Raw genomic sequence first — 15,491 nt, 5'->3', positions numbered from 1 at the left:
GCGCCGGGCCAGACAGTGGCCTCCAGGAGACATCAAGTAGCTAGAAGAGTCCAGGAGCAGGGCGGAGTTCCTTTTGGCCCTCTTTTCTTTCTGACAGATGGCACCAGGCACAGTGTGGGATGAGAAAACCCACCACCCCCACCAGGGAACGCCACTGTGTCCCACTCATTAAAGACCACACGGGATAATGCCCCTTTGCATATCACTGTATTGTCACATGAAATGCGCATCCATAATGCCTGACTTGGAAACGACCTATTAGGTCACAGAGTCCGGCCCCTGGGAGCCAAAGCTGCATCAGTGCCCAGAGACCATGGCAGGAGCCTTCTGTAGGTTTTGGCCTGGGCGCCTGCTCTCCTCAGGTTTCAGAGCTGGATGCTGGGAGAGTCCCAGGCCCTTTGGCTCCTGGACAGCAGCTTCCCGAATTCACTAGGTTCTTGGTGGGTTAATAGTTATTCCTGGAGAAAAGGCTCGCGTGGTCAAATAAATTTAGGAAATGCTGAGTTAAACGAGACCCGAACAGCTGGTGTTTCTATAGGACACGTCAGTGTCCTTCCAAAGAATCTACACCCTTGTGAATATCCACTGTGGGGGCTGAGTGTGTGGGAGTTCCCAAAATGCATTGGCCCACGAAAGCCTTTCCCCCAGAAGTATCTTGCAGGCTGGGGCCCCCAGACACCTTTTGGAACGTGCTACCCTAAGCTGTCGGTGACCCCTGATGGGCTGGCAGCTATGTTGGGTGAGAGGTGGGAGGATTTCCCCCAACTTTGTGCCGTGGTGCGGCAGCACGGCACAACAGCCACTGTCACAGTGGTGAGGGGCAAGGCTCCGCTCCTGCTCGGCCATCTTGTTCTTGCCTGTTGTCTCTAGGAGGGATGGAGGCTAACCACACCTGCCATTCAAGTTGTCCCGGCTGCCTCACAGGATACACAGAGTCCGGTGAGAAAGACAAGAGGCCCCACAGTACTAACAAGCCAGCCTGCAACCAGGATGGGGCAGTCGATTCAGTCCGTTCCCACTGACCCACCTCTAGCCACCTCTTTGGGCCCAGCTCTGCCCAGAGCGTGGGTGGGTGGTGGGTGGTGGTGCTGGCTCACCAGGCAGAGATGAGCATCTGACAGGTATTGGAAGACATCCACACAAGCTCCACCAGGCGGAACTGGAAGTAGCCAATGATGAAGCCTGAGATGACGTCTGTAATGTGATGGCGTCCGATCATCACCCGTGACAAGCCCACGCAGAAGGCCCAGAGCACCAGCAGCACACGCAGGGGCACCGCCAGTACCAGGTGACTCAGGAAGAACTTGGACACCATGGCGGCACGGCTGGCATGGCCAGCGGGGAAGGCGTAGATGTCCATGGTGAGGTAGTCCAGGAGTCCAGGGCTTGTCTCATATGGGCCTCGGCGTTTGATAAGCTTCTGTACTCCAGCCACTGTCATGATGTCCAAGAGCAGGGCTGTGGACGGGACACAGAGGCCTGGGTGTCAGTGCCACTGGTTGGCCAATCTCCAGTTCCCAGCCCTCCCCCTCCATTGGCCTTACTGACATGAGAGCACATTCCTATCTCAGGGCCTTTGAACTGGCTGTTTCTGTTTACCTGGACTTCCCTTCTCTGGGGTATCCACTTCCTTCAACAGAAATGCCACCCCTGGTACCCATTTGTAGAAGCTCCCCGCAGCTTCCTTTTTCTTACTGCTTGGCATATTAAAACATTTTCTCTTTCTTTCTTCCTCTCCTACCTTTCCTATGTGAGTGTGTGCTTGCATACGGAGGCCAGCAGTTAACAATGAACATCTTCTTCGATTGTTCCCTACCTTATTTTTTGAGGCAGGGTCTCTCACTGAACCTGCAGCTGTGATGACAGCTGGCAAGCCTTAATCTTCCTGTTCCTGGCCTATACAGTGCTGGAACTATAGGCACGTGTACTTGGGCATGCCCAGTTTTTTATGTGGGTGCTGGGGATTTGAACTTAGGTCCTCATGTTTGTGCAACAAGTGCTCTTACCCACTGAGCCATCTCTGCAGTCCCTCCTTGCCCTCTGACATCTTATTTCACTCTTATCTGATCCCGACCTTCACGACTACTAATGAGGGTCATGAGCAAGCTCCAGGCACCTGCAGTGTCCCAGGGCTGAGATGTGGGGCCTAGGCCATAGAATACCTCTCAAAGCATGTCCGTGAAGCTCCCCCAGTTCCCAGAGCACAGGAATTTTTATAAAGCTGAAATGTAATTCACATAACACACACTTAGCAGTGTCAGGACACAGAAGCCAGGGGCATTTGTGTGGCCATCATGCTGTGTGACTAGTAGACCAGGCTAGCCCTGAACTCACAGACATTCTGCCTCTGCCCACCAAGTGCTGGGATTACAGGCATGTGGCCCATACCTGGCTTCTCTGTGTAGTATTTTAAGGCACCCCTAAACTGCCCTCCATAGCTGCCAGGCTGCACGGATCACTCTGCGTCACAGAAGAAAACAAAGCCTTGTGGGCATGAGACACTGTCATTTGTTTCTCCTTCTTTCTGGAATGTTCTGCTTTTTCCCCATTGTCCCCTTTAGGCCTCGAGGAGGGGAGGCTCAACCTGTCCTTACAGACAGACTGGACTTGGGCTGTGTGTTCACTTTCACGTCTTGTGTGGTGGCCACTTCGGAACTCATCCTCACGGAGGTGAGGCTGAGCCATTGGCTTGTCACTTGGTCCCACACAGCGTGGCAGTCTCCGAATGTCAATTAACTTACCAACTGGAAATGTGGCTTGTAGGTTGGGCCCTTTTCCCATTTTAGAAGTTTGGGGGAAGCCCTAGTCTCTATCCTGTCTCACCCACCACCCCACTGTGGCTTTGGTGTGCTCTTCTTCTTCTTCTTTGGGCCATCAGAGGACGGCACTGTGACAGGGCCCAGTTCCATTGGCTAGTCATGGTGGCTTCCAGGTGCCAGTCTGGGGCAAGGCAAACCCTCCTCAGCCACAATGAAGCCTGGAGCTCAGACCTTTCCACTCTGGAGCCAGGGCTGGCATTAGAAGGCCCAGCCACACTGCCAGGTCAGGAGAAGACCCTCACGGCTGCAGGGGATACTAGTGAGGTGCTGGCACCTGTAAGTCCCTTTTAGTGTCATCTGCAGACAGACCAGCAGTGAGGGATAGCCACCGTGACTGCGTGTCTCAAGATAAAGTCACCCTCCTGTCCCCACCTGTGAGGTGTAGACCATAAATCCCAGCTCTCTGAGGGGCACAGTATGTGCCTGCAAAAGTGACTAGTTGTCCTGGGCAAGGGGCTTAGGAAGTCCAGGACCTAAGTCCTGTGCAAAACAGGTAAATCCCTGCCTCAAAAGCCTGGCCCATCAGAAGGTTAGGTAAGGTACTGACCATTATTGGAAGATGCCTTGTCAGGATCCTGTTTCTAAACCTCTCGGTGTATATCAGTGGCTGGGCTCTTGGCCATTACTTTCATGGCAATGGAAAAGGACAGAGCTGGGGTGCAGATCAGTGGTAGAGAAGATAGAGAATGGGTTTATCATGTATAGGTACCTGGCTTCCATCCCTAGCATGTGTGAGAGAGAGCGAGAGGGAGATTTGATGATGGGCCAGGCATAGCAATGTATGTCTATTACCTCAGCACTCTGTAGGTTGAGGCAACAGGATGATGAATTTGAGGCCAGCCTGGGCTATATGATAAGACCTTGTCTCACAAGACATGGCAAACAAAACAGAGCTATTGCCTTCCACACCTAAATTCCTGGGTATGGTTGGCTCTTCAGATGAACAGGTGTGTGCCAGACCTGGGGCCAGTCAGAGCTCCTAATGGCCGAGGAGGAGACGGACAGTCACCAAAGGGCTGTACAGAGCAGTGTTGCTCCAGGTGGGGGGCTGTGGGCAAGAGCCTGGGTAGGCTGCAGCTGTCTGTGGGGCTGTGAGAGGGCTGCCCTCACAGCCACACAGGACAAGACAGCCTCCCCCCTTCCTCCAGTTGGCCAGCCCTGGGTGTGGCTGTGATTGTCCCATAAGCTGGAGCTAGAAATAGAAGCAAACACTGCCATCCCTCAAGGCTCTGAGAACTGAGCTGGCCCTCAGTCTGCTACCCCACACCTTGCTCGGTTCAGAGTGGGCTAAGGTGCCTTCCAGTTGGGAGTAGGCGCGGGGTGAGGCTGGGAGAGCTGGTGAAAGCTGCCTGCCTTTGATTCCCTGTGAGGCTTGGAGAGGTCCCTTCCGTCCTTGGGCCTCCACCGACTGAGGTTCAGCAGGGCAGTGGCTGGGACTTAGGATCCAGGATGAGAGAGGTGGTTCAAAGCTGCCACTTGGAGGCTCCATGAACTTTGCGAGCCAATCTCTCGACTGCTCCCTTCCCTTGTTGATACCCCAGGGAGCAACATGGAGCCTGTTTTAAGGGCCCCCCTCAGGCGATATGAGCAGCTCCCGGGACCGTAGCAGAGGCGCACAGAGAGGCTACGCTGTCTGTCACATCATCGGTGTTCACCCATAGCACCTTTTCCAGAGGGAAGCCTGAGGGTGTGCCTGAGCATTCTGGGCCAAAGTTGTTCCTGAGGTCTGGCTGTTATGAAGGCCTGCCTCCTGGCTTTAGGGGTGATGATGCCTTCTCTCTCTCCAGCTCAGCAGCCCTCTGGGCCTGTGGCAGCCAGGAAACTAGAGCACAGAGCCAGGTCTCCGGTGGCTGTGTCTGTAGAGCAGAGAGGCAGTTAGGGACCTCACGTGGCCCCTTCTGGGGTTGGGCTGTTATTCTCTTGAAGGTGGCCCCGAAGCCAGCTCGCCCCTCTATAGGACTAGGGAGGCTACAGGAGGTGTGAGTGGGGGTGGGGCTGCTGGCCAGCAGAGACAGGCCCTTACAGGACAGGGACAGGTTTGCGGGTTAAAGTCCCTTGCCGAGGTGGCCTCTGCCTTTGATTCCCATTCAGACACTGGGAGGAGGAAGCCAGAGATCTACAGCCACTGGGAAGTAGATGTCAATAGGTCTGCTTCTCTACAGCGTTAGCGCCATGCCACCTGGACCCCCAGCTTCTGAGTTTGCAGGCTGCCTCCTCGCGAAGAGATCGGGGTGCGCTCCTGACCCCTGGCTAAGGATGCCCACTGCAGTGTGACTCAGAACCCTGAAGGTCGTGCAGCAACGACCCAGTGCCCTTCAAGGCCAGACAGATGCAACACACCATGGCTGAGTCTAGACAATGAGTGCCCAGCAGCCACTGCAAATGACAAGGCTGCCAAGTATTTATAGCCACCAAGGGAGAGAGAGCTACGGGGCGGGCATGCTAAGGAAAAAGGCCAACTAAAAGGCAGGATTTACAGTCATGCCATAAAACGAGTGATGAGAGTCTGCCTAGACGCAGAGGTGTGCGAGGTACCAGCCTTCCTAATGTCAGGGCTTTTCTCTGAGCAGGGGTGGGAGGGGAGGGGGGAGGTAGGAGGTGGGAGCAGTCTTGGAACTCAATCCCCCGACCCCATGGACGTCTTTTTCGTATACTTGGTTTTCAGGTTCTTTTCAGCTGGGGGTGTAGATTAGTGGAATGCTTGCCTAGCATGCATGAAGCCCTGGGTTTAAGCCTCAGCACTGCAGAAAACAGGCCTGGGGGCACAGGGCAGTCCTCTTAGCACACCAGAGACGGAAGCAGGAGGATTAGAACTCCAAGGTCATCCCTGGCTACAGAGTGAATTTAAGGCCAGCCTGGGCTACAGGAGACCCTGCCTTTATCCCTGGTTATTTTTTTTAAATTTATTTATATATTTATTTTATGCAGATGAATGTTCTAGCTGCATGTACACCTGCACACCAGAAGAGGGCATCAGATCCCAGTATAGATGGTTGTGAGCCACCATGCGGTCGCTGGGAATTGAACTCAGTGCTCCTAACAGCTGAGCCATCCCTCCAGCCCCCTCCCTGGTTATTTTTACCAGATAGGAAATACCATAGAATTCCTTCCATGAGGGACCTGGAGCAGTTGAGCGCATAGACACAGAAGCAGAGTGGGCTGCGTGGGGCTGGGAGTTAGGGCTCCATGGGGGCGGACTTCCAACTCTGTAAAAGCATGAGTTTCTGGGATGTGTGGTGGCGACATCTGTCGCCGCACAGTAATGCTTAATGTCAATGAACCGTGTACTTTGAAAGATTCAAGTGACATTTTTATGATACATATATATGTATATATATATGTAGACACATTTGCAAAAAAAAAAAAGTTATCTTTTAAAAAGTCAAAGCAACATTCTAAAAAGACATGGTCTGCCTGGGAGCATTTCTGAAGCAGACGAGCTGGGTGAATGGAACACAGTGGGAGGCGGGGATGGGCCTGGCCTTCAGCTCCGACTTCTCTGCTCTCCTGGATTTCCTGCGCTGTTGTTCTGAGGAGTGTGTGCCTGTGTACAGCATCTCTCCTATTTCCTGTATGTCCCTTCTACCCGAGGCTCTGCCAGGTTGCTATGGGGTAGGTCCTGGGCTGTCCTCTACTTTCCTGACACAAACGGCTCTTCACAGCGGAACATCCGCAAGCCTCTGCTTCCTACCCTGAGGAATCCATACACTGTCTCCAGGGAGACCCTCAGAATCCTGGGCACAAAACCCCAGGGTACCCGCTCAGCCAAGAGGCTTGTGTTACTGGGAGCAGGTCCCAGAGTGAAACTACTGGCTGTGTGAACACACTGGGCAGACCTGCCCTGCTCTGCATGGTGAATTCTCTTCTGAGTCCTGACCCAGAAGGTGTGGCCAAAGACCCCCCAGGGTGCTGGCTGTCACAGAGTACATAGATAACACAGAGTGGTGTCCCACCTTTGGAGGCAGAATTGTATCCGACTGAAGATTAGAGATCAGCCTAAATATCCTCCAGTCAGCGGCAAGGTACATAGTCTCTTGAGAAGTTGTCGCCTATGTTGTCCCCAAGAGCAAGAGCTGGTGGGCAGGAGGTAGGAGAGACGCATGTATCTTCTACAGAGTTGGCTGAGGGCTGAGTGGGAAGCTCAAGGCTGAAGAGGCTTCATCCTCTGTTCTTGGCATAAAGGGGCATGGTTTGTACGTGCTGCGTGTGTGTGTGTGTGTGTGTGTGTGAGAGAGAGAGAGAGAGAGAGAGAGAGAGAGAGAGAGAGAGGATTGCAAATGTGGGCCATACAGCCAAGCACATCCCTGAGAGCTGAGGCCTCGCTAACCAAAGATAACAGGGGCACATGCTGTATGTTGGCATGTGCAGGGAGAGAGCTGGAGGCATGGTGCCCAAAACACAAACAGGCTACTCTTGGGGAGGGACTTTGTGACCTACCTTCCGTGGACCACAAGCTGGCACCAAGGCCAGCATCGCCTTTGACCCAGAGCGCCTCCTCCAGGACGTGTGTCAGCCAGGGTCTGCTCAACCTTAGAGGAATGCTACCTCCATCCGAGGATCGTCCTCTCAATTTCTGCTTAATCCTATTTAGTCTTGTCCCAGGGCCTCAGAGATGGCTCAGTTGGGAGACTACCTGCCTGGCAGACTCAGGATCTGAGTTTAGTCCCCAGCATGCCCATAAAAGCCAGGCGTGGCAGTGTGCCTCTATAGTCTGGCAATAGGGGGTGGAGACAGGAGGATCCTGGGAGCTCCCTGGATTGCCAGGCTAGCCAAATCAATAACCCTGATTCAAAACAAGGAAATACAGAGCAGCTGAGGAAATACCAGAGAGACCTCTGGCCTCCACTCACAAGTACACACCCATACACACACACCTATAGTTCTGTAAGCTGAACTCATGTCTACAATCCCAGCATTTGGAGGGAAGGCAGGATGCTTAGCTTGAGACCAGCGATCATGTGATCCTGTCTCAAACACACAAACAAACAAACAAGGGTGGGTTATGGAGGCACATAACTGTAGTCTCAGCTCTTGGGACCAGAAGGCCCAGGGGCTCAAGGCCAGCATCAACTACATAGTGAGTTTGAGGCCACCCTGGGCGCTATAAGATCCTGCCTCAAAAGTTCCAAACAAATAAGATGAACAAAAGCAACACAACAAATATTAAGTGTTGGTCATGGTGAAACTCATTCGTATACCAGCCTAAAAAATATGATGATGATGATAGTAATAATAATAACAACAATAAAAGGTGTTGTGAGGCTGGAGAGACTGGAATGCTTGCGCACAGCCAGGAGCAAGTGACATGTCCAATTGAAATGAAAAACATGAGGCTGTTTTCCCACCAGGAAAATTGGTGAACCAACAATCCACTTCTGAGCAGCCAAAAGAACAAGGAGTGCCCAAAGTTTGACTGTGCAGAGCGTAGGGAGTCTTACGCAAGAGTGGGGGGATAGAAGGACCTGGAGGGGACAGGAGCTGCACAAGAAAACCAACAGAGCTAACAAATCTGGGCGGGGGGGCCGCCTATGGAGACTGACACACTGACCAAGGACCGTGCATGGAGAGGACCTAGAACTCCCTGCTTGGATGCAGCTGATAAGCAGCTCAGTCTCCATGTGGGTTCCCTAGTAAGGGGAGCAAGGGCTATCTATGACATGAACTCTGTTGCCTGCTCCTGATCACTTCCCCCTGGTGGGGCGGCTTTCCCAGGCCACAGAGGAAGAGGATGTAGCTGGTCCTGATGAGACTTGACAAGCTGGGGTCAGTTGGTAGGGGAGGAGGGTGCCCCCTTTCTGAGGACTAGCGGAGGGAAAGGAGAGAAGAAAGAGGGAGGGTGGTGCCGGGATAAGATGAGGGAGGGGTCTACAATTTGGATGTAAAGTGAATAAATTTTTAAAAATGAATTTAAATAAATAATAGATAGAGAAATAGATAGATAAACAAACAAACAAACAAATAAATAAAAGAGCTGGGAGTGAAGACCGAGAGGCACCTGCCCCTGTTCACAGCATGAGGAAGTGGAGACACGTATCACTGGATAATGGATAAACACATTGGGGCCCATTTGCACCATCTAATATTATCCAGCCAGGAAAAGGGAGCAAGTCAGGCTGACCAGATTGTTTAGTGGCTAAAGTCATCAACCAAGCTTGATGACCTGAGTTTGATTCATGGACCTATGTGACAGAAGGAAATATTCTAGCACAGGTAAACCTCCATGCTTGCACCATGGCACATATGCCACATCCCGTACTCCACATCCTTTTGAAGGAAAAACCAATGCTGACACATACTCAGAACGAACACTGAGGGCTTTAAGCTAAGTGACAGAAGTTGGTCATAGGAAGGCAAATGCCATATAAGTCCGTGCATAGGAAGTCTCTGGAGTGCTCAGATTCATAGACACAAAAGAGGAGGTTGCCAAGAGTTGGGAACAAGGGGATGGGTAAGGAGTTGTGTGTAAGGAGATGAAAAGGTCCTGCAGGTAGATGACAGCAACAATTTCACAATGATGAAGATGCACTTAAGGCATTGAATTGTAATTTATAAAATACTAAAATGATCACACACAAATTAAATAAACCAATAAATGTAAAAGTGTAAGATATATTTATATATGTTTTTTTGAGACAGGGTTTCTCTGGGTAGCTCTGGCTATCCTGGAACTCGCTCTGTAGACCAGGCTGGCCTCAAACTCCCAGAGATCCGCCTGCCTCTGACTCCTGAGCGCTGAGATTAAAGATGTGAGTCACCACCACTCTGCAATAAAAATCTTTTCGCTGTCATGTTCAGGGCTGAGGAGATGGCTCCATCAGTAAAGTGCTTGACGTACAAACACGACAACCTGAACTCAGGGCCCCAGCAGCCACGTCAAAGCCAGGCACGGTGGTGTGTACCTCTAACAGCAGCACGGGGGTGGCAGAGACAGGTGGACCACTGAGCTCCCTAGCCAGCCAGTCCAGCCTACCTGTGAGAATGCTTTAAAGGATGAGGAAGCACTTGGGAGGCAGAGGCAGGTGGATCTCTGTGAGTTCAAGGCCAGCCTGGGCTACAGAGCTAGTTCCCAGATAGCCGGGGCTACATAGAGAAGCCCTGCCTTGAAAACAATGAAAATAAAAAAATAAATAAAAAGAATGAGGAGGAAGGGAGGAGGGACAACCAATGAGAAACAACACTGGATGTTCTCTAGTCTCTGCGTATGCAGGCGCACCCGGGCTTGAGTAAGGATGACCCCCCCTTTATAGATTTGAATGCTTAGGGAGTGGCGCTATTTGAAAGGATTAGGAGGTATGGCTTTGTTAGAGGAAGGGTGTGAGGTTTAAACAGGCCAGGCCAGGCTGGGTCTCTCTCTTCCTGTTCCCTGGGGATCCCGATGTAGAGCCCTCTGCTACTGTGTCTGCCTGTACGCAGCCATGCCTCTTGCTGTGAGGAGACTGGGCTAAACCTCTGAAACTGTAGGCCAGCCCAAGTAAATGCTTTCTTTTTATTAGAGCTGCCGTGGCCACGGTGCTCTTCACAGTAATAGAACAATGACTAAGACACCTGCAGACGCAATGTCATGTTCATAGTCAGGGAAGCCTCACTAAAGGCCCTGGATCCCGTGCAGGAGAGATGGCTCAGTGCTTAAGACCACTGGCTGCTCTTCCAGAGGACCCGGGTTCAATGTCCAGCACCCACATGGCAGCTCACAAGATCTGAAACCCTTACACAGACAAACATGCAGGCAAAATACCAATGCATATAAAATACTAATAAATAGATCATTTTAAAAAAAAGGACTTGGATCATGATAACAAGGCAGGAGCCACCTTCTGCCTTGGACAGACTTTCAAGGAAAGGTGGGCAGAGACAGGCCCAGTTACCCATCACCTGGCTCCCTGTAGGGCCATCAGCCTGGTGCTTAGGGGAGGGAGGATGAAGGTGATGGGGTCACCGCATTAGCATTTAGAACACAGATGGGGACCAGGCAGGAAGTGAACCTAGTGGTGGTGACAATGGCCACCTAAATGCTCCAGGCCTTAGCGCATGCCAAACCCTCCATGTTAGGATATTTCCTTCAAGTGTCCCAACAACCCATTTGACAGATGAGGAAACTGAGGCTTCAAGAAGTGAAGGCCCTTGCCTGTGGGGTATGTACTAGGGTCTGGCTGATTCTAAGCTTTCCTCAGCTGCAAGGATTGCTCAGGCTAGGTTCTCTGGAGTGTAGGGCAGAAGCAGGGAGGGTGTACTGCTGGGGACTCTGTCTTGGCCATCTGAGGCCCAGCTTCATTTTCTACTGGTTCTAATACACCCCCAGGGTCCTGGCTGTAGAATGAGGCCTCACCCTCAACCAGAGAGTTCCCTGGGCACTAGTCAGCTGCCCCATGTTCTGAGTGAGGGCCGAGCTGGACAGATGCCTCCAGGCCCTGCAGTGCTTGCAGTAGTGACATCAGCCACCGGGCCTCACCAGCAACCTTCAAATCTCTACCACAGACCTGTTACCCCTGAGGTGGGAACAGACTACACCAAGTTTTCACAGTAAGGGTCAGAGCAGGCAAACAGATTGCAGCCTGACCTAGGACTCCGGGCTGACAGGGCACCGGAAGGCTAGTTAAGTGACAGGTCTGTTGCTTAGTGGGTGAGGGCTGGCCCTGCAGGGAGAAGGTGACTGGGGTCCCTCTGGCAGGTGAGGCCTGGATTGTGGGGCCAAGACCTAACTCACTTTTTTGTTGTTGTTGTTGAGACAGGATCTCACTATGTAGCAGCCTTGTTTGGCCTGGAATTTGGCTCTCTAGACCAGGATGGCTTCAAATTCATAGAAATCCACCTGCCTCTGTCTCCCAAGGGCTGGGATTAAAGGCTCATGTGAACACCATCACTGTCTGGCTGCGGCACGTGCTTTTAATCCCAGTACTCAAAAGGAAGAGGCAGGCAGATCTCTGAGTTCAAGGTCAGCCTGGTCTACAGAGTGAGTTTTAGGACAACAAAAGCTACACAGCAAAACCCTGTCTCAAAAACAAAAACAAAAGCAAACAAACAAACAAAAAAAAGCCAACAAAACAAAACCAAAAGCATGTGTCCCCAAGCCCAGCTTGTGGTTAAGTGTCTCAGATAGCTCAGGTTAGCCTCACACTATGGAGCCAATGATGGGTTTGAACTTCTGATCTTCTTGCCTCTACCTCCTGAGTGCTAGGATTTGGACACATGCCACGATGGCAGGTTGACGTGGTGCTGTGGGATCCTTGGCTTTGTGCATGCTAGATAAGCACCCTGCCAGCTAAGGCCCTTTGCTATCTGTCACGTTTGCCCTTTGCCACCTTTGCTATCTGTCATGCTTTTCTCCCACTAGGCTGAAGTGCTGGCGACCACACTCCATGGAGGCGCCATGGCCCCAGACCTACTCCGCCTGCTCCACACAGCCTGTGTGACAGTGATGTGTAGGCCCACGGTGACAAGGAGGGCAAAGGTTCTAGCTGAAGGACTTAAGTTTCCAGACCAACCATGGTGAGCATGTTGCCTGATTCTCCTAAGCAACGGCTTTCCCTTCTCTACAATGTGCAGGAAGCCCTTTTATGTCCTAACACAGCACGTGTATGGCATAGTATTTGATCTATGACAAAGCTCCGTGAGTGAGTTTGCTTGTTTGTTTGTTTTTTCAAGACAGGGTTTCTCTGTGTAGCCTTGGCTGTCCTGGACTCACTTTGTAGACCAGGCTGGCTTCAAACATCCAGAGATCTGCCTGCCTCTGCCTCCCTGAGTGCTGGGATCACAGGCATGCGCCACTGCGCCTGCCTCATGAGTGATGCTCTTCAACAGTAAAAAGCCACGGTCACTCTTACTCAAGGAGGGAGGTCTCAACCGTGGTTGTGCCCATGGTGGCCAGTGGCCGGTGGCCGGAAGGACCTAGAAACACTGTTCTAAGAAGTGACTTCAAAGTTTCAGCGTCTGGGGAAGGGAAAGTGTCTCTAGAGCATTGCCCCTGTGTGAGAGTGGATTAAGCAGGGGTTCGCATGCTTTCAGCAAGGGGAGCTTGTCCCCTTTGGGAGTGGCTGTTCCTGGGAGACTGGGGTGCATCCGCTCTTCCCTGATCCCTACTTTGTAGGAGGCACCGAACAGCCAGAGGTGAGACCCCTTCCCCCTTCCTCAGAATAACACTGAACAAGACTGGAGTTGCACGCAGTCCTAATCCAGCTTCAGGCAGTTTCTTGCCCCAGCCCTCCCTTTGGGGGGTGGGTATGTAGAAGGGGAGCGTTAGAGTGACAATCAGATAGGACAGTGTGGCTCCCAGGAAATGCTCAGCACTCGGTCACCGCCATTAATTAGCACACAGGGAAGGCAGAAAGGGGCGGATGGGGTTGGGGGCAACACCACCCTGCTTCATCCACTCACATGACGGAACCTGACTCCTCAGTGGCTTCCTGAGCCCCTGTGACTCTATCTTGGGCACAGGGGGAATGTCACATAACCAGAATGAGCCCTGTCAAGAAGCTTCTATTGCAGCACCTCAGCCACCTGTTCTCTCCCCAACTCTCCCTACCCCCACGGCCCTGAAATGGGCCCTCCAAGGCAGTGGTCTCTACCTCGGGTGGGACTGTTACACACTCCAGGTTATGAGGCTTGGCCAGGCTGTTTGGTTTACTGGGAACTCAGTTTTCGAATCTATCAGATGGGTATGTCAGGACGGCAGCCTCCGGGACTACGGGGAGAAAACAGTAACCTAAGACTGATGGCTCAGGAGTGAGAGTTAGGAATGAGGATGGGGGCAGAGCCAGCCACCTGCTCATCAAGGCTGTGATAACGTCTCCCTCTCTGTGTTGTGCTCACCTAGCTCAGGCTCCAGATGCTCTGAAAGGGGCTGCAGGGGATCCAGGGTTTTCACTGAAACTCCTAGAACCAGAGGAGCCAGCTTTGCTTGTGTTACCCAAGCCTGGGCCTGGCTCAGAGTGTGGAAGCAAAGGCTCCCAGGGTACCCTAGGAACAGGTGGTGCCAGGAGGGTGAGCTGGGTGGGGGCTGGGCATCATCTCCAGGTAGAAGGGATGGCTTGCCTTCCACATGGGTACCACATGGCAACCGGTGCATGGACAGGGCCAGCATGGAAGGGCTAGTGGCAAAGGAAACTGAGGACCAGACTCCTTTGTCCAGAGACATCTGGGGTGGGGTGGGATGGGAAGAAGCAGGCTGGTGCTCCAGGAAGCTCAGTGGTTAAGTAGGAGACCGTAGGTGGGCCCCTGGAACCTTTCGACTCTAGAAGAATCTGGGCATTTTGTAGGGCGTCTGAACTAAGCACGGAGGAGGACACACCGGGGACAGCTCAGTAATGCCCGTAACTGGTTAGGAACAATGACCTGACAGTGACATCGCTCTAGGTCACTCGGCAGAGTCCCAAGCTCACCCCATAGCCTTGGCTTCTGGGTAGCAGTCCCCTCCCCAATTTGCAGGGGGACCTTGCCTCCCTACATTAGAGGCTTGTCCGTTTCTGGGGCACCCTTCCTGCCTAGCCTCATTAGATGAGTTCCTTGGTTTCTCGGAGAGCCTGCTGATCATGGAAGGGGTGGGGCTGGCTCCCCCAAGGCCTGGGGGCCGGGTGACAGGTGGCCAGCAGGCACTCACCTAGCAGCAGGTTCATGAGCACCTCCTGGCCGGCCAGGGTGCTGCTTCTCACCAGGCAGAGGATGGTGCCCCCGATCCAAGGGATGCCGTGGCCTGTGATGCCAATGAGCTTGACCATGGAGCGGGCACTGGCCCAGGATGCAGCCCGGCCTGCACACACCCCTAGTCGCTTGGACATGCAGATGTCAATGGCCAGCAGGGAGTTGAAGGCGATGCCCTTGAATGAGGGGTTCAGCTGCATGCAGTCCTCCTCCGGCAGCTGCTGCGACTGGCGACGCTCCCGGGCCCCGTCGCTGGAAGGTGGGGGCTGTGTCGAGGGCCCTGAGGCCTTCCTACCTGAGTTTCTGGGCTCCTGGGTCCCCTTGGGGGGCTGGTTCAGGGAGAGGAACTCAGCCCGGTTGAGGACATTGTTGCGGTCCCTGGCACGGGTCCGGCTCTGGGAAGCTGGCATGGTGACCTCGCTCACTCTGAGAAGGCCAGTCCCAGCCCAGTTCCAAGGACCTTCTCCCAGAAGACAAGAGCCGCCACTTTCTCTGTAGCAGCTGTTAAATATAGAGAGGAGGATTGCACATGGCTTTTTACCTCCAGCTGCCACCGGGCTCCAAGGGTACGTCAGTGCCAGCTGGGCAGCCAATGGAGCCCACCGGGGCCAGCGCCAAGAGAGCCAACCGAGAGGCGAGAGGAGGATGAGTCCACAGCTGAGGCCTGGCTGCTTCGGGCCTGGGCTATTTAAATCTGCCAATAGCTGGTCCTTGGGCTCTGAAGAACTCTGGGAAATGTAGTCCATTGTTCTGGATTCAGCAGCTGCGTCTTCTCTGGTCTCTGACCCTGGCAGAGGTGGACCCCAAATTAACACCTACTTTTTCCAGCTGCACTCTTGACCAGTGCAGATCTTAGTAGCCGGGCCCTCCTGCTCCCCTGGCTGGTCAGTGGGTATCTTGTCCCAGGAGGGAGTTTTTGGTGTCACTGAGAACACCCTACATTGGGTCTCTGGGGCCAGATCAACTGCCCCTTTAGTGAGAACATTAAGCTTCCAGGACCAATTGTCTTTCTTCCTTATTAAAAAAACAAACAAAACA

At 52.9% G+C, this 15,491-nt stretch overlaps 1 protein-coding gene across 1 annotated transcript; it reads right to left on the bottom strand.

The window, feature by feature from the left end:
- Window positions 1–210: 210 nt before the first annotated feature.
- On the bottom strand, window positions 211–15,132 carry Plpp7 (phospholipid phosphatase 7 (inactive)). Its single transcript, XM_021663631.2, has 2 exons — window positions 14,413–15,132; window positions 211–1,458 (listed from the first exon to the last, which is right to left on the bottom strand). The coding sequence occupies exons 1-2, from the start codon at window positions 14,861–14,863 to the stop codon at window positions 1,094–1,096; spliced, it is 816 nt and encodes a 271-aa protein (XP_021519306.1). The 5' UTR covers window positions 14,864–15,132; the 3' UTR covers window positions 211–1,093.
- Between the last annotated feature and the right edge of the window lie 359 nt (window positions 15,133–15,491).

This window comes from Meriones unguiculatus, chromosome 8, assembly GCF_030254825.1.
Source record: "Meriones unguiculatus strain TT.TT164.6M chromosome 8, Bangor_MerUng_6.1, whole genome shotgun sequence".
Lineage (NCBI taxonomy): Eukaryota > Metazoa > Chordata > Mammalia > Rodentia > Muridae > Meriones > Meriones unguiculatus.
Note: the sequence above shows the minus strand (reverse complement) of the source record. Positions and strands in the feature narration are given on the sequence as shown.

Coding starts and splice junctions, on each gene's coding strand:
- Plpp7 (XM_021663631.2), bottom strand. CDS start 14,863: ATGCCAGCTTCCCAGAGCCGGACCCGTGCCAGGGACCGCAACAATGTC. Junction 1,459..14,412: donor GCTCATGAACCTGCTGCTAG/GTGAGTGCCTGC, acceptor TCCCGTCCACAG/CCCTGCTCTTGGACATCATG.